Raw genomic sequence first — 19256 nt, forward strand, 5'->3', positions numbered from 1 at the left:
AGGTGCCACTGGAGGCACAAAAGGGGGCTGAATATACAGCACTCCCTTAACAACGTCTGAACTTCAGGCAGCGTCTTTCCTAGCCTTTAACAGCGTAGGAATCACTTCATCTGGAACGCCCTTTTCCGTTAGGATCCGGCGTTCAACCGCCAAACGCAGCCGCGGTAAGTCTTGGAACAGACAGGGCCCCTGCAGTAACAGGTCCTGTCTGAGAGACAGAGGCCATGGGTCCTCAGAGATCATTTCTTGTAGTTCTGGGTACCAAGTTCTTCTTGGCCAATCCGGAACTACGAGTATAGTTCTTACTCCTCTCTTACTTACTATCCTCAGTACCTTGGGTATGAGAGGAAGAGGAGGGAACACATAAACCGACTGGTACACCCACGGTGTCACTAGTGCGTCCACAGCTATCGCCTGAGGGTCTCTTGACCTGGCGCAATACTTTTTTAGCTTTTTGTTGAGGCGGGACGCCATCATGTCCACCTGTGGCCGTTCCCAACGGTTCACAATCTGCGTGAAGACTTCTGGATGAAGTCCCCACTCTCCCGGGTGGAGGTCGTGCCTGCTGAGGAAGTCTGCTTCCTAGTTTTCCACACCCGGAATGAACACTGCCGACAGTGTTAGCACGTGATACTCCGCCCATCGGAGAATCCTTGTGGCTACTGCCAACGCCATCCTGCTTCTTGTGCCGCCTTGTCGGTTTACATGGGCGACAGCCGTGGTGTTGTCTGACCTAATCAGCACCGGCAGGTTTTGAAGCAGGGGTTCTGCTTGACTTAGGGCATTGTAAATGGCCCTTAGGTCCAGAATATTTATGTGTAGGGAAGTCTCCTGACTCGACCATTGTCCTTGGAAGTTTCTTCCCTGAGTGACTGCTCCCCAACCTCAGAGGCTTGCATCCGTGGTCACCAGGACCCAGTCCTGAATGCCGAATTTGCGGCCCTCGAGAAGATGAGCACTCTGCAGCCACCACAGCAGAGACACCCTGGCCCTCGGGGACAGGGTGATCAGCCGATGCATCTGAAGATGCGATCCTCACTTGTCTAACAGGTCCCACTGAAAGTTCCTTGCATGGAATCTGCAGAAGGGAATTGCTTCGTAAGAAGCTACCATCTTTTCCAGGACTCGCGTGCAATGATGCACCGACACCTGTTTTGGTTTTAGGAGGTCTCTGACCAGAGATGACAACTCCTTGGCCTTCTCATCCGGGAGAAACACCTTCTTCTGTTCTGTGTCCAGAAAAATGCCCAATATCAGCAGACTCGTCGTAGGAACCCGCTGCGCCTTTGGGATATTCAGAATCCAGCCGTGCTGTTGTAGCACTTCCTGAGATAGTGCTACTCCGATCAACGACTGCTCCTTGGACCTCCCCTTTATAAGGAGATCGTCCAAGTACGGGATAATTATAACTCCCTTCTTTCGAAGGAGTATCATCATTTTGGCCATTACCTTGGAACACACCCTCGGTGCCGTGGACAGACCAAACGGCAACGTCTGGAATTGGTAATGGCAGTTCTGTACCACAACCCTGAGGTACTCCTGGTGAGGTAGGTAAATGGGGACATGTAGGTTAAGCATCCATGATGTCCAGTGACACCATAATAACCCTTCCAGGCTTGCAATAACCGCCCTGAGCGATTCTATTTTGAACTGGAACTTCCTTATATAAGTGTTCAAGGATTTCAATTTTAGAATGGGTCTCACCGAACCGTCTGGTTTAGGTATCACAAACATTGTGGAATATTAACCTCGTCCCTGTTGAAGGAGAGGAACTTTGATTATCACCTGCTGGAGGTACAGCTTGTGAATTGCCGCCAGTACTACCTCCCTTTCCTTGGGAGTAGCAGGCAAGGCTGATTTGAGGTAACGGCGAGGGGGAGACGTCTCGAACACCACCTTGTATCCCTGAGATACCTGTTGAGCCCAGAGATCCACCTGTGAGCGAACCCACTGGTCGCTGAAGTTCCGGAGACGGGCCCCCACCGCACCTGGCTCCACCTGTGGAGCCCCAGCGTCATGCGGTGGACTTAGTGGAAGCAGGGGAGGATATTTGTTCCTGGGAACTGGATGTCTGGTGCAGCTTTTTCCCTCTACCCCTGCCTCTGGGCAGAAAGGACGCGCCTCTGACCCGCTTGCCTTTCTGAGGCCGAAAGGACTGTACTTGATAATACGGTGCTTTCTTAGGCTGTGAGGGGACCTGAGGTAAAAAAGTCGACTTCCCAGCTGTTGCTGTGGATACGAGGTCCGAGAGACCGTCCCCAAACAATTCCTTACCCTTATAAGGCAAAACTTCCATGTGCCTTTTAGAATCAGCATCACCTGTCCACTGCCGAGTCCATAATACTCTCCTGGCAGAAATGGACATTGCATTAATTCTAGATGCCAGGCGGCAAATGTCCCTCTGTGCATCTCTCATATATAAGACTACGTCTTTAATATGCTCTATAGTTAGCAAAATAGTATCTCTGTCAAGGGAATCAATGTTATCTGACAGGGAATTAGACCATGCTGCTGCAGCACTACACATCCATGCTGAAGCAATAGCAGGTCTCAGTATAGTACCTGAGTGTGTATACACAGACTTCAGGATAGCCTCCTGCTTTCTATCTGCAGGTTCCTTTAAGGCGGCCGTATCCTGAGACGGCAGTGCCACCTTTTTTGATAAGCGTGTGAGCGCCTTGTCCACCCTAGGGGATGTCTCCCAGCGTAACCTATCCGTTGGCGGGAAAGGGTACGCCATTAGTAACCGCTTAGAAATCACTAGTTTATCTGGGGAACACCACGCTTCTTCACACAATTCATTTAACTCATCAGATGGGGGAAAAGTCACTGGCTGCTTTTTCTCCCCAAACATAATACCCTTTTTTGTGGTAACCGGGTTAATGTCAGAAATGTGCAACACATTTTTCATTGCCGTAATCATACATCGGATGGCCCTTGTGGATTGTACATTTGTCTCATCCTCGTCGACACTGGAGTCAGACTCCGTGTCGACATCTGTGTCTGCCATCTGAGGTAGCGGGCGTTTTTGAGCCCCTGATGGCCTCTGAGATGCCTGGGCAGGCGCGGGCTGAGATGCCGGCTGTCCCAAAGCTGCGTCATCGAACCTTTTATGCAAGGAGTTGACACTGTCGGTTAATACCTTCCACATATCCATCCACTCAGGTGTCGGCCCCGCAGGGGGCGACATCACACTTATCGGCACCTGCTCCGCCTCCACGTAAGCGTCCTCATCAAACATGTCGACACAGCCGTACCGACACACCGCACACACACACAGGGAATGCTCTGACTGAGGACAGGACCCCACCAAGTCCTTTGGGGAGACAGAGAGAGAGTATGCCAGCACACACCAGAGCGCTATATAACAGAGGGATATACACTATACACAAAGTGAATTTTCCCCCTATAGCTGCTTATATCACAATTTTGCGCCTAAATTTATGTGCCCCCCCTCTCTTTTTTACCCTTTCTGTAGTGTATACTGCAGGGGAGAGCCTGGGGAGCGTCCTTCCAGCGGAGCTGTGAAGAGAAAATGGCGCTGGCTGTGCTGAGGGAGATAGCCCCGCCCCTTCAGCGGCGGGCTTCTCCCGCTTTTTATAACGTTAATGGCGGGGGTTTCTGCACATATACAGTGTTAAACACTGTATTATGTGCTTTTTATTGCCAAAAGGTATATTAATTGCAGCCCAGGGCGCCCCCCCCCCAGCGCCCTGCACCCACCAGTGACCGGAGCGTGTGGTGTACTGTGGGAGCAATGGCGCAGTGCTGTGCGCTACCTTATTGAAGACCAAAGTCTTCAGCCGCCGATTTCCTCTGGTTTCTTCCGTCTTCTGGCTCTGCAAGGGGGACGGCGGCGCGGCTCCGGGAACGGACGATCGAGGTCGGGCCCTGTGTTCGATCCCTCTGGAGCTAATGGTGTCCAGTAGCCTAGAAGCACAAGCTAGCTGCAAGCAGGTAGGTTTGCTTCTCTCCCCTAAGTCCCACGTAGCAGTGAGTCTGTTGCCAGCAGATCTCACTGAAAATAAAAAACCTAACATATACTTTTCTTTTTAGTGAACTCAGGAGAGCCCACTAAGTGCATCCAGCTCAGGCCGGGCACAGATTCTAACTGAGGTCTGGAGGAGGGGCATAGAGGGAGGAGCCAGTGCACACCAGATGTAGTACCTAATCTTTTCTTTAAAGAAGTGCCCAGTCTCCTGCGGAGCCCGTCTATTCCCCATGGTCCTTACAGAGTACCCAGCATCCACTAGGACATCAGAGAAAATAAGAATTTACTTACCGATAATTCTATTTCTCATAGTCCGTAGTGGATGCTGGGGACTCCGAAAGGACCATGGGGAATAGCGGCTCCGCAGGAGACTGGGCACAAAAGTAAAAAGCTTTAGGACTACCTGGTGTGCACTGGCTCCTCCCCCTATGACCCTCCTCCAAGCCTCAGTTAGGATACTGTGCCCGGACGAGCGTACACAATAAGGAAGGATTTTGAATCCCGGGTAAGACTCATACCAGCCACACCAATCACACCGTACAACTTGTGATCTGAACCCAGTTAACAGCATGATAACAGAAGGAGCCTCCGAAAAGATGGCTCACAATAACAATAACCCGATTTTTGTAACAATAACTATGTACACGTAATGCAGACAATCCGCACTTGGGATGGGCGCCCAGCATCCACTACGGACTATGAGAAATAGAATTATCGGTAAGTAAATTCTTATTTTCTCTAACGTCCTAGTGGATGCTGGGGACTCCCAAAGGACCATGGGGATTATACCAAAGCTCCCAAACGGGCGGGAGAGTGCGGATGACTCTGCAGCACCGAATGAGAGAACTCCAGGTCCTTCTCAGCCAGGGTATCAAATTTGTAGAATTTAGCAAACGTGTTTGCCCCTGACCAAGTAGCTGCTCGGCAAAGTTGTAAAGCCGAGACCCCTCGGGCAGCCGCCCAAGATGAGCCCACTTTCCGTGTGGAATGGGCTTTTACAGATTTTGGCTGTGGCAGGCCTGCCACAGAATGTGCAAGCTGAATTGTACTACAAATCCAACGAGCAATCGTCTGCTTAGAAGCAGGAGCACCCAGCTTGTTGGGTGCATACAGGATAAACAGCGAATCAGATTTTCTGACTCCAGCCGTCCTGGAAACATATTTTCAGGGCCCTGACTACGTCCAGCAACTTGGAATCCTCCAAGTCCCTAGTAGCCGCAGGCACCACAATAGGCTGGTTTAAGTGAAAAGCTGAAACCACCTTAGGGAGAAATTGAGGACGAGTCCTCAATTCTGCCCTGTCCGTATGAAAAATTAGGTAAGGGCTTTTATAGGATAAAGCCGCCAATTCTGAGACACGCCTGGCTGAAGCCAGGGCTAACAGCATTACCACTTTCCATGTGAGATATTTTAAGTCCACAGTGGTGAGTGGTTCAAACAAATGTGATTTTAGGAATCCCAAAACTACATTGAGATCCCAAGGTGCCACTGGAGGCACAAAAGGAGGCTGTATATGCAGTACTCCCTTGACAAACGTCTGAACTTCAGGAACAGAAGCCAGTACTTTTTGGAAGAATATTGACAGGGCCGAAATTTGAACCTTAATGGACCCCAATTTGAGGCCCATAGACAGTCCTGTTTGCAGGAAATGCAGGAAACGACCCAGTTGAAATTCCTCTGTAGGGGCCTTCCTGGCCTCGCACCACGCAACATATTTACGCCAAATACGGTGATAATGTTGTACGGTTACATCCTTCCTGGCTTTGATCAGGGTAGGGATGACTTCATCCGGAATGCCTTTTTCCTTCAGGATCCGGCGTTCAACCGCCATGCCGTCAAACGCAGCCGCGGTAAGTCTTGGAACAGACATGGTCCCTGCTGGAGCAGGTCCTTTCTTAGAGGTAGAGGCCACGGGTCTTCCGTGAGCATCTCTTGAATTTCCGGGTACCAAGTCCTTCTTGGCCAATCCGGAGCCACAAGTATAGTCTTTACTCCTCTCCTTCTTATGATTCTCAGTACTTTTGGTATGAGAGGAAGAGGAGGGAACACATACACTGACTGGTACACCCACGGTGTTACCAGAGCGTCCACAGCTATTGCCTGAGGGTCCCTTGACCTGGCGCAATATCTGTCCAGTTTTTTGTTGAGGCGGGACGCCATCATGTCCACCTTTGGTTTTTCCCAACGGTTCACAATCATGTGGAAGACTTCTGGGTGAAGTCCCCACTCCCCCGGGTGAAGATCGTGTCTGCTGAGGAAGTCTGCTTCCCAGTTGTCCACTCCCGGAATGAACACTGCTGACAGTGCTATCACATGATTCTCCGCCCAGCGAAGAATCATTGCCACTTCCATCATTGCCCTTCTGCTTCTTGTGCCGCCCTGTCTGTTTACGTGGGCGACTGCCGTGATGTTGTCCGACTGGATCAAAACCGGCTGACCCTGAAGCAGAGGTCTTGCCTGACTTAGGGCATTGTAAATGGCCCTTAGTTCCAGGATATTTATGTGAAGTGACGTTTCCATGCTTGACCACAAGCCCTGGAAATTTCTTCCCTGTGTGACTGCTCCCCAGCCTCTCAGGCTGGCATCCGTTGTCACCAGGACCCAATCCTGAATGCCGAATCTGCGGCCCTCTAGGAGATGAGCACTCTGTAACCACCACAGGAGAGACACCCTTGTCCTTGGAGACAGGGTTATCCGCTGATGCATTTGAAGATGCGATCCGGACCATTTGTCCAGCAGATCCCACTGAAAAGTTCTTGCGTGGAATCTGCCGAATGGAATCGCTTCGTAAGAAGCCACCATCTTTCCCAGGACCCTTGTGCATTGATGTACTGACACTTGGCCTGGTCTTAGGAGGTTCCTGACTAGGTCGGATAACTTCTTGGCCTTCTCCTCCGGGAGAAACACCTTTTTCTGTACTGTGTCCAGAATCATCCCTAGGAACAGCAGACGTGTCGTCGGAATCAGCTGCGATTTTGGAATATTTAGAATCCATCCGTGCTGTCGTAGTACTACTTGAGATAGTGCTACTCCGACCTCTAACTGTTCTCTGGACCTTGCCCTTATCAGGAGATCGTCCAAGTAAGGGATAATTAAGACGCCTTTTCTTCGAAGAAGAATCATCATTTCGGCCATTACCTTGGTAAAGACCCGGGGTGCCGTGGACAATCCAAACGGCAGCGTCTGAAACTGATAGTGACAGTTCTGTACCACAAACCTGAGGTACCCTTGGTGAGAAGGGCAAATTGGGACATGGAGGTAAGCATCCTTGATGTCCAGAGACACCATATAGTCCCCTTCTTCCAGGTTCGCTATCACTGCTCTGAGTGACTCCATCTTGAACTTGAACCTTTTTATGTAAGTGTTCAAGGATTTCAGATTTAAAATGGGTCTCACCGAGCCGTCCGGCTTCGGTACCACAAACAGCGTGGAATAATACCCCTTTCCCTGTTGTAGGAGGGGTACCTTGATTATCACCTGCTGGGAATACAGCTTGTGAATGGCTTCCAATACTGCCTCCCTGTCGGGGGGAGACGTTGGTAAAGCAGACTTCAGGAACCGGCGAGGGGGAGACGTCTCGAATTCCAATTTGTACCCCTGAGATACTACCTGCAGGATCCAGGGGTCCACTTGCGAGTGAGCCCACTGCGCGCTGAACTTCTTGAGACGGGCCCCCACCGTGCCTGAGTCCGCTTGTAAGGCCCCAGCGTCATGCTGAGGACTTGGCAGAAGCGGGGGAGGGCTTCTGTTCGTGGGAAGAGGCTGTCTGCTGCAGTCTTTTTCCCCTTCCTCTGCCCCGGGGCAGATATGAGTGGCCTTTTGCCCACTTGCCCTTATGGGGACGAAAGGACTGAGCCTGAAAAGACGGTATCTTTTTCTGCTGCGAGGTGACTTGGGGTAAAAAGGTGGATTTTCCAGCCGTTGCCGTGGCCACCAGGTCCGATAGACCGACCCCAAATAACTCCTCCCCTTTATACGGCAATACTTCCATATGCCGTTTGGAATCCGCATCCCCTGACCACTGTCGCGTCCATAATCCTCTTCTGGCAGAAATGGACATCGCACTTACTCTTGATGCCAGAGTGCAAATATCCCTCTGTGCATCTCGCATATATAGAAATGCATCCTTTAAATGCTCTATAGTCAATAATATATTGTCCCTGTCCAGGGTATCAATATTTTCAGTCAGGGAATCTGACTAAGCCACCCCAGCACTGCACATCCAGGCTGAGGCGATTGCTGGTCGCAGTATAATACCAGTATGTGTGTATATACTTTTAAGGATATTTTCCAGCTTCCTATCAGCTGGTTCCTTGAGGGCGGCCGTATCAGGGGACGGTAACGCCACTTGTTTTGATAAGCGTGTGAGCGCCTTATCTACGCTAGGGGGTGTTTCCCAACGCGCCCTAACCTCTGGCGGGAAAGGGTATAATGCCAATAATTTTTTAGAAATTAGCAGTTTTTTATCGGGGGAAACCCATGCTTCAACACACACCTCATTTAATTCATCTGATTCGGGAAAAACTACGGGTAGTTTTTTCACACCCCACATAATACCCTTTTTTGTGGTACTTGTAGTATCAGAAATGTTCAAAACCTCCTTCATTGCCGTGATCATGTAACGTGTGGCCCTACTGGAAAATACGTTTGTTTCCTCACCGTCGACACTGGAGTCAGTGTCCGTGTCTGGGTCTGTGTCGACCACCTGAGGTAACGGGCGCTTTAGAGCCCCTGACGGTGTTTGAGACGCCTGTACAGGTATTAACTGATTTGCCGGCTGTCTCATGTCGTCAACAGTCTTTTGTAAAGTGCTGACACTATCACGTAATTCTTTCCATAAGACCATCCAGTCAGGTGTCGACTTCCTAGGGGGTGACATCACTAACAGAGGCAATTGCTCCGCCTCCACACCATTTTCCTCCTCATACATGTCGACAACGTACCGACACACAGCACACACACAGGGAATGCTCTGATAGAGGACAGGACCCCACTAGCCCTTTGGGGAGACAGAGGGAGAGTTTGCCAGCACACACCAGAGCGCTATATATATATATATATATATATATATATATATATATATATATATATATATATATATACATACAGGGATAACCTTATATAAGTGTTTTTCCCTAATATAGCTGCTGTATATATTTATATGCCAATTTAGTGCCCCCCCTCTCTTGTTTTACCCTGTTTCTGTAGTGCAGGACTGCAGGGCAGAGTCAGGGAGCCTTCCTCCAACGGAGCTGTGAGGAAAAAATGGCGCAAGTGTGCTGAGGAGATAGGCTCCGCCCCTTTTTCGGCTGCCTTTCTCCCGCTTTTTTATGTAAAAATAGGCAGGGGTTAAATACATCCATATAGCCCAGGAGCTATATGTGATGTATTTTTTGCCAAAAAAGGTGTTTTTATTGCGTCTCAGGGCGCCCCCCCCCAGCGCCCTGCACCCTCAGTGACCGGAGTGTGAAGTGTGCTGAGAGCAATGGCGCACAGCTGCGGTGCTGTGCGCTACCTTAGTGAAGACAGAACGTCTTCTGCCGCCGATTTTCCGGACCTCTTCAGTCTTCTGGCTCTGTAAGGGGGACGGCGGCGCGGCTCCGGGACCCATCCATGGCTGGGCCTGTGATCGTCCCTCTGGAGCTAATGTCCAGTAGCCTAAGAAGCCCAATCCACTCTGCACGCAGGTGAGTTCGCTTCTTCTCCCCTTAGTCCCTCGATGCAGTGAGCCTGTTGCCAGCAGGTCTCACTGAAAATAAAAAAAATAAGAATTTACTTACCGATAATTCTATTTCTCGTAGTCCGTAGTGGATGCTGGGGACTCCGTCAGGACCATGGGAATAGCGGCTCCGCAGGAGACAGGGCACAAAAGTAAAAGCTTTAGGATCAGGTGGTGTGCACTGGCTCCTCCCCCTATGACCCCCCTCCAAGCCTCAGTTAGGATACTGTGCCCGGACGAGCGTACACAATAAGGAAGGATTTTGAATCCCGGGTAAGACTCATACCAGCCACACCAATCACACTGTACAACCTGTGATCTGAACCCAGGTAACAGCATGATAACAGCGGAGCCTCTGAAAAGATGGCTCACAACAATAATAACCCGATTTTTGTAACAATAACTATGTACAAGTATTGCAGACAATCCGCACTTGGGATGGGCGCCCAGCATCCACTACGGACTACGAGAAATAGAATTACCGGTAAGTAAATTCTTATTTTCTCTAACGTCCTAAGTGGATGCTGGGGACTCCGTCAGGACCATGGGGATTATACCAAAGCTCCCAAACGGGCGGGAGAGTGCGGATGACTCTGCAGCACCGAATGAGAGAACTCCAGGTCCTCCTCAGTCAGGGTGTGCCCCTGACCAAGTATCAGCTCGGCAAAGTTGTAAAGCCGAGAGCCCTCGGGCAGCCGCCCAAGATGAGCCCACCTTCCTTGTGAAATGGGCATTTACATATTTTGGCTGTGGCAGGCCTGCCACAGAATGTGCAAGCTGAATTGTACTACACATCCAACTAGCAATCGTCTGCTTAGAAGCAAGAGCACCCAGTTTGTTGGGTGCATACAGGATAACAGCAAGTCAGTTTTCCGGACTCCAGTCGTCCTGGAAACTATATTTTCAGGGCCCTGACAACATCTAGCAACTTGGAGTCCTCCAAGTCCCTAGTAGCCGCAGGTACCACAATAAGCTGGTTCAGGTGAAACACTGACACCACCTTAGGGAGAAACTGGGGACGAGTCCGCAGCTCTGCCCTGTCCGAATGGACAATCAGATATGGGCTTTTGTGAGACAAACGCCGCCAATTCTGACACTCGCCTGGCCGAGGCAAGGGCCAACCGCATGGTCACTTTCCTTGTGAACTATTTCAAATCCACAGATTTGAGCGGTTTAAACCAATGTGATTTGAGGAATCCCAGAACTACGTTGAGAAACCACAGTGCCACTGGAGGCACAAAAGGGGGTTGTATATGCAGCACTCCCTTGACAAACTTCTGGACTTCAGGAACTGAAGCCAATTCTTTTTTGGAAGAAAATCGACAGGGCCGAAATTGGAACCTTAATGGACCCCAATTTGAGGCCCATAGACACTCCTGTTTGCAGGAATGCAGGAAACGACCGAGTTGAAATTTCTTCGTGGGGCCTTCCTGGCCTCACACCACGCAACATATTTTCGCCACATGTGGTGATAATGTTGTGCGGTCACCTCCTTCCTGGCTTTGACCAGGGTAGGAATGACCTCTTCCAGAATGCCTTTTTTCCTTAGGATCCGGCGTTCAACCGCCATGCCGTCAAACGCAGCCGCGGTAAGTCTTGGAACAGACATGGTACTTGCTGAAACAAGTCCCTTCTTAGCGGCAGAGGCCATGAGTCCTCTGTGAGCATCTCTTGAAGTTCCGGGTACCAAGTCCTTCTTGGCCAATCCGGAGCCACGAGTATAGTTCTTACTCCTCTACGTCTTATAATTATCAATACCTTGGGTATGAGAAGCAGAGGAGGTAAGACATACACCGACTGGTACACCCACGGTGTTACCAGAACGTCCACAGCTATTGCCTGAGGGTCTTTTGACCTGGCGCAATACTTGTCCAGTTTTTTGTTCAGGCGGGACGCCATCATGTCCACCTTTGGTTTTTCCCAACGGTTCACAATCATGTGGAAGACTTCCCGATGAAGTCCCCACTCTCCCGGGTGGAGGTTGTGCTGAGGAAGTCTGCTTCCCAGTTGTCCACTCCCGGAATGAACACTGCTGACAGTGCTATCACATGATTTTCCGCCCAGCGAAAAATCCTTGCAGTTTCTGCCATTGCCCTCCTGCTTCTTGTGCCGCCCTGTCTGTTTACGTGGGCGACTGCCGTGTTGTTGTCCCACTGGATCAATACCGGCTGACCTTGAAGCAGAGGTCTTGCTAAGCTTAGAGCATTGTAAATTGCCCTTAGCTCCAGTATATTTATGTGGAGAAAAGTCTCCAGACTTGATCACACTACCTGGAAATTTTTTCCTTGTGTGACTGCTCCCCAGCCTCTCAGGCTGGCCTCCGTGGTCACCAGCATCCAATCCTGAATGCCGAATCTGCGGCCCTCTAGAAGATGAGCACTCTGTAACCACCACAGGAGAGACACCCTTGTCCTTGGAGATAGGGTTATCCGCTGATGCATCTGAAGATGCGATCCGGACCATTTGTCCAGCAGATCCCACTGAAAAGTTCTTGCGTGGAATCTGCCGAATGGAATCGCTTCGTAATAAGCCACCATTTTTCCCAGGACTCTTGTGCAATGATGCACTGACACTTTTCCTGGTTTTAGGAGGTTCCTGACTAGCTCGGATAACTCCCTGGCTTTCTCCTCCGGGAGAAACACCTTTTTCTGGACTGTGTCCAGAACCATCCCTAGGAACAGCAGACGTGTCGTCGGAAACGGCTGCGATTTTGGATATTTAAAATCCACCCGTGCTGTCGTAGAACTACTTGAGATAGTGCTACTCCGACTTCCAACTGTTCTCTGGACCCTGCCCTTATCAGGAGATCGTCCAAGTAAGGGATAATTAAGACGCCTTTTCTTTGAAGAAGAATCATCATTTCGGCCATTACTTTGGTAAAGACCCGGGGTGCCGTGGACAATCCAAACGGCAGCGTCTGAAACTGATAGTGACCGTTCCGTACCACGAACCTGAGGTACCCTTGGTGAGAAGGGCAATTTGGGACATGGAGGTAAGCAACCTTGATGTCCAGGGACACCCTATTGGTTCGCTATCACTGCTCTGAGTGACTCCATCTTGATTTGAACCTTTGTATGTAAGTGTTCAAAGATTATCCATTTAGAATAGGTCTCACCGAGCCGTCCGGCTTCAGTACCACAATATAGTGTGGAATAATACCCCTTTCCTTGTTGTAGGAGGGGTACTTTGATTATCACCTGCTGGGAATACAGCTTGTGAATTGTTTCCAATACTGACTCCCTGTCGGAGGAAGACGTTGGTAAAACAGACATCAGGAGCCTGCGAGGGGGAGACGTCTCGAATTTCCAATCTGTACCCCTGGGATACTACTTGTAGGATCCAGGGGTCCACTTGCGAGTGAGCCCACTACGCGCTGAAACTCTTGAGACGACCCCCCACCGCACCTGAGTCCGCTTGTACGGCCCCAGCGTCATGCTGAGGACTTAGTAGAAGCGGTGGAGGGCTCTGTTCTTGGGAATGGGCTGCCTGCTGCAGTCTTCTTCCCTTTCCTCTATCCCTGGGCAGATATGACTGGCCTTTTGCCCGCTTGCCCTTATGGGGACGAAAGGACTGAGGCTGAAAAGACGGTGTCTTTTTCTGCTGAGATGTGACTTGGGGTAAAAAAGGTGGATTTTCCAGCCGTTGCCGTGGCCACCAGGTCCGATGGACCGACCCCAAATAACTCCTCCCCTTTATACGGCAATACTTCCATGTGCCGTTTGGAATCTGCATCACCTGACCACTGTCGTGTCCATAAACATCTTCTGGCAGATATGGACATTGCACTTACTCTTGATGCCAGAGTGCAAATATCCCTCTGTGCATCTCGCATATATAGAAATGCATCCTTTAAATGCTCTATAGTCAATAAAATACTGTCCCTGTCAAGGGTATCAATATTTTCAGTCAGGGAATCCGACCAAGCCACCCCAGCGCTGCACATCCAGGTTGAGGCGATCGCTGGTCGCAGTATAAAACCAGTATGTGTGTATATACCTTTTTAGGATATTTTCCAGCCTCTCAACTGGCTCCTTGAGAGCGGCCCTATCTGGAGACGGTACCACCACTTGTTTTGATAAGCGTGTGAGCGCCTTATCCACCCTAAAGGGTGTTTCTGGTGGGAAAGGGTATACCGCCAATAATTTTCTATCGGGGGAAACCCACTCATCATCACACACTTCATTTAATTTATCTGATTCAGGAAAAACTACAGGTAGTTTTTTCACACCCCACATAATACCCTTCTTTGTGGTACTTGTAGTATCAGAAATATGTAACACCTCCTTCATTGCCCTTAACATGTAACGTGTGACCCTAAAGGAAAATACGTTTGTTTCTTCACCGTCGACACTGGAGTCAGTGTCCGTGTCTGTGTCTGTGTCGACCGACTGAGGTAAATGAGCGTTTTACAGCCCCTGACGGTGTTTGAGACGCCTGGACAGGTACTAATTTGTTTGCCGGCCGTCTCATGTCGTCAACCGACCTTGCAGCGTGTTGACATTATCACGTAATTCCTTAAATAAGCCATCCATTCCGGTGTCGACTCCCTAGAGAGTGACATCACCATTTCAGGCAATTGCTCCGCCTCCTCACCAACATCGTCCTCATACATGTCGACACACACGTACCGACACACAGCACACACACAGGGGATGCTCTGATAGAGGACAGGACCCCACTAGCCCTTTGGGGAGACAGAGGGAGAGTTTGCCAGCACACACCAAAAACGCTATAATTATACAGGGACAACCTTTATATACAGTATTTGCTGGCGTATAAGACTACTTTTTTGCCCTGAAAAACATGCCTCCAAGTGGGGGGGTCGTCTTATACGCCGGGTGCACTTCAGTTGGGATAGACATAGCTGCCATAGTGGCCTTCCGATACTCGCCCGGTGCCCATAGTGGCCTCCCGATACCCGCCCACCTCATTCTACATACCATCCAGTATCGCGCGGTATCCAGTGCGGCCGCGGCGGGTCACTAGTGCCAATTACAGGGAGATGCAGGGACTGGCCGGAGGCGCTGCAGTCGCGTTGTGGCCGTACAATGGTGACAATGACAGGTACTGTAATGGCACTAATACTAATGGCACTCATGTGAAACCGGTAACACTAAATGCACACAGGGGTATACTTTTATACATTTTACAACTTTCTCCTCGCCCCCTCCCCCCTTCTTATGCATACCTTGATAAATACTCCCTATCCAAATCTCTTATCAGGTCATAATATACAGTATGTCACAAATCTGATGTTCTTTTACGTTTTATTTGGTGTGTGGAAGGGGGTAGGTTTATACGGCGAGTATATAACAAACTCTATATTTTGAGTGGAAATGTTGGGGGTCGTCTTATACGCCCAGTCGTCTTATACGCCGGCAAATACGGTAAGTGTTTTTCCCTTATAGCATTTTAATATATATACATATCGCCAAATAAGTGCCCCCCCTCTCTGTTTTAACCCTGTTTCTTTAGTGCAGTGCAGGGGAGAGCCTGGGAGCCTTCCCACCAGCATTTCTGTGAGGGAAAATGGCGCTGTGTGCTGAGGAGAATAGGCCCCGCCCCCTTTTCGGCGGGCTTCTTCTCCCGTTTTTCTGAGACCTGGCAGGGGTTAAATACATCCATATAGCCCCCAGGGACTATATGTGATGTATTTTTAGCCAGAATAAGGTACTATCATTGCTGCCCAGGGCGCCCCCCCCCAGCGCCCTGCACCCTCAGTGACCGCTGCTATGAAGTGTGCTGACAACAATGGCGCACAGCTGCAGTGCTGTGCGCTACCTTATGAAGACTGAAGAGTCTTCTGCCGCCTGTTTCTGGACCTCTTCAATCTTCAGCATCTGCAAGGGGGGTCGGCGGCGCGGCTCCGGGACGAACCCCAGGGTGAGACCTGTGTTCCGACTCCCTCTGGAGCTAATGGTGTCCAGTAGCCTAAGAAGCCAATCCATCCTGCACGCAGGTGAGTTCACTTCTCTCCCCTAAGTCCCTCGTAGCAGTGAGCCTGTTGCCAGCAGGACTCACTGAAAATAAAAAACCTAACAAAACTTTTACTCTAAGCAGCTCTTTAGGAGAGCCACCTAGATTGCACCCTTCTCGGCCGGGCACAAAATCTTAACTGAGGCTTGGAGGAGGGTCATAGGGGGAGGAGCCAGTGCACACCACCTGATCCTAAAGCTTTTACTTTTGTGCCCTGTCTCCTGCGGAGCCGCTATTCCCATGGTCCTGACGGAGTCCCCAGCATCCACTTAGGACGTTAGAGAAACCTATTTAAACTTTTACTCTAAGCAGCTCAGGAGAGCCCCCTAGATTGCACCCTTCTCGTTCGGGCACAAAATCTTAACTGAGGCTTGGAGGAGGGTCATAGGGGGAGGAGCCAGTGCACACCAGGTAGTCCTAAAGCTTTTTACTTTTGTGCCCAGTCTCCTGCGGAGCCGCTATTCCCCATGGTCCTTTCGGAGTCCCCAGCATCCACTAGGACGTTAGAGAAATTATATTTTTTTCCTCCCAATTTCCAAGGGTTTAATTGTCCGATTTTGGTTTTCATATATCAATTATATATCAATTTGACTGGTGCCCGATCGTCCTTTGTCTAGTCATAACTATGGCACCCTATCAGAATCTGTATCACGGCACCCTTAGGCCAAATGTTTTAGCAAAAAATATGAAATTATGTAAATTGTGTTTATACGTCATCCTTAAGTTTAATTATGTGGTGGTGGACAGGGTTTGCTACTGTCTGTCCATATATTTTATGTTTGAAGGCCACAAGCGCTGGTTTTGCCGGTTACGTGGACCAAAAATAACTCAGGGAACCCCTGCAAGTGGCAGCCAGTTTGGGAACCTCAGGTTTACATCAATGTTCTCTAGGTATTAAATGAGTGCCAGCCTCAGAGATGACAGGTCTCTTAAAAGCTTTTTCATTTTATATAAGTACCTTAAAATAACTGTAGTAAATATGTAATAGTAGCTACCGATCCATGTTTACAAAAAGCAGCTTCAAATAAACCTCAACTCAAGAAAATACAGAGGTACAGTTCTACAGCATTCTATTGGTTAGATCTTATTTTATTTTGCCAAATAGAACGTTTATCACTCAAACATTTCCAATCCACAAAATGCAGAGTAACAATGCATATAGGCAGAAATTAGTAACCCATTAACATACACTGTACGATGAGCACCTGCAGTGGAAATGCTCAGGAACAAATCGACACTGGGAGATTACAATATGTATTTTCAACAGTGGTGTAATTAAATGAAAAACTCACCAGCTTCTATGGACAGAAAATCATATAATTCTGACAAGATTTGGAGGACAATTTGCTTCTCCTTGGCTTTGCAAAACTGCAGTAAAAATAAAATTAAATAAATAAATGTGCTCAGGAAATTTTTAAGGGAGCATATAACTGGATAACGGCATGCCTCAATTGGACAGTGTACAGTTCTAAAACCTCTAAATTACAAAATAGTACACATTCAGCATCATGTGGCATAACACATAGTGTAACAGTTGTAAGAAATTGCTCCAGGAAAATGAAGCTTTGATACTAACATCTGTGTAGAAATAGAAGACAACACCCTAATTCTATTTACATAACAAACACACAGTATAAATATTAAAGCTTAATATACAGAAGAATGCGAATACATCATTGTTATAGTGTTTAGAGTTGGGCAGGCAATAATTTTCACATCTGTGCTGATAGATAAAGATTACATACCTGCCATACAAAAAAAAAATAACCAATAAAAACAAAATAATAATAATAATCTTACCGAATCTTTTCTGCCTTCACAGTCAGTAGGAAGTAATTTCACTGAAAAACAAAATATATAGTGAATAACGGCTGCTGCTAGACAACTTCTCATGTATTGTAGCAATGACAATTCTATATAATATCAGCCAAGCAAGATGCGGCCATTTACTTTCCATCACGCTAAAATAAAATGGAGCGCAAACTAATAATGAAAAAAAAAAAAAAAAAAAAAAAAAAAGAATGTCTGCGCAAGAGAGAAACTTACAGCTAACCTAGAAACAGAACTTGACGGCATATAATAATTCAAATTTTTGTAAAAATTTTTTTATATAGTGCCTTTTCTAGCAGAACCCAGAGTCGCTTTACAAGGGGTTTGGTTATCCTTGGGGTTGGGATGCCGGCAGTCACATGACTAACAGCGGCATCCCGACACTGGACGGGTTAAGTATTCTACCCCCTCCTCTACCCTAACTCTCCTAGGGTGGCAGATATGGCAGGCCCTTCAGGTGTGGCGGCTATGGCTAACCCTCAGGGGTGTATGTTATGGCTAACCACTCCCCTAGTGCCTAACCCTAAACCCACCCCTAAACTGTTCTGGCGTCGGACTTCTGAGTGGTGTCGGGATTCCGGCGTCGGTCACAGACCTCCGGCATACCAACCACTTGAATGCCGAATGCATTCCTTTACAAGCATCAAAAACCATAGCGCACAGAGGTTTAGTATTACAGCTTTGGGTAATACATTACCCACCCATGAAAGGTACCAGATGAGGCAGCCATTTTGGGCGCACTACATAGGTTACCCTGTGTGGAATAGGCAAAGCCTAGTAAACACAAAATGGGGAAGTTGAAGTATACTAAACCCTTATATAACCATTAGTTCCAAATATTTTTCACTTTCCCCATGGGTGTACCAGGTGATGCAGCCATCTTGGGTACTCTATAAAAAGTTTACAATTTCTGAGATAAACCCAGCGGTGCAAGTATGCGGGTACGCTCGGGTACGGAGTACCCATAAGAATTTGGCAGTGGGTACTCAGTACCACCTGCCACACACTTTGTCATTAACACAATTATAATGTGACACAAAGCAACAAGACCATGATGCATGGCAGCATGACGGCTCCTCCCACTTTATCAGGGTTACTAGGAGTGCGGCAGTGGCTGTATTTTCCTGTTATAATGGAGGGATTACTATATATTGTTATTAAATTGTGGGCATTACTATATATTTCTATTATACTGGAGGTATCACTATATATGTTTAGCCTTGTCTCCAGATAAAAAAAAAAAAAAGGGGCTGTCGTGTGGCCACCCGCTAGTGTCATGTAGCCACACTCCCTAGCAGCATGTGGCCAAGCCCCCTCACAACGCATGAAAACACCCACTTTTCGGCACTCAGTACCACTAAGAAAATATATCTACTTGCACCACTGGATAAACCATACAAGAAACTTAAGCTCCCTACACACTGGGCGACGGCAGCAATTTGGAAGATGAACAATCTGAATGATGATCGTTATCGTCCAAACTGTTTTGCATTGCAACACGACGGTAAACCAACGATGAACAACCGAAAGGGATGCACTTCGTGCCTACACACAAAACGATGAGCGATATCGTTCATATTGCCCATCACCATCGCCCAGTGTGTAGGGTGCTTAAGATATATATAGGGGACTAAAACATATGTAGCTTGATACACACTGAATGTGTTGTGCATCCCACCAAAGAAAGAACCATCTAAGACAGCCATGTGGAGCGCACATTTGGTGGGGTGTGCAATTAGC

At 48.5% G+C, this 19256-nt stretch overlaps 1 protein-coding gene across 1 annotated transcript in view; it reads right to left on the bottom strand.

Annotated features, from left to right (window-relative positions):
* Nucleotides 1-19256, bottom strand: part of LEMD2 (LEM domain nuclear envelope protein 2) — a 101853-nt gene that overhangs the window by 29169 nt on the left and 53428 nt on the right. The window contains exons 2-3 of the mRNA XM_063954849.1: nucleotides 17487-17527; nucleotides 16979-17054 (exon numbers count right to left, since the gene is read on the bottom strand). Of these exons, the coding sequence (XP_063810919.1) occupies nucleotides 16979-17054; nucleotides 17487-17527 (117 nt within the window). The remainder of the gene's footprint in view (nucleotides 1-16978; nucleotides 17055-17486; nucleotides 17528-19256) is intronic.

Source organism: Pseudophryne corroboree, chromosome 2, assembly GCF_028390025.1.
Source record: "Pseudophryne corroboree isolate aPseCor3 chromosome 2, aPseCor3.hap2, whole genome shotgun sequence".
In the NCBI taxonomy this organism is placed as follows: Eukaryota; Metazoa; Chordata; class Amphibia; order Anura; family Myobatrachidae; genus Pseudophryne; species Pseudophryne corroboree.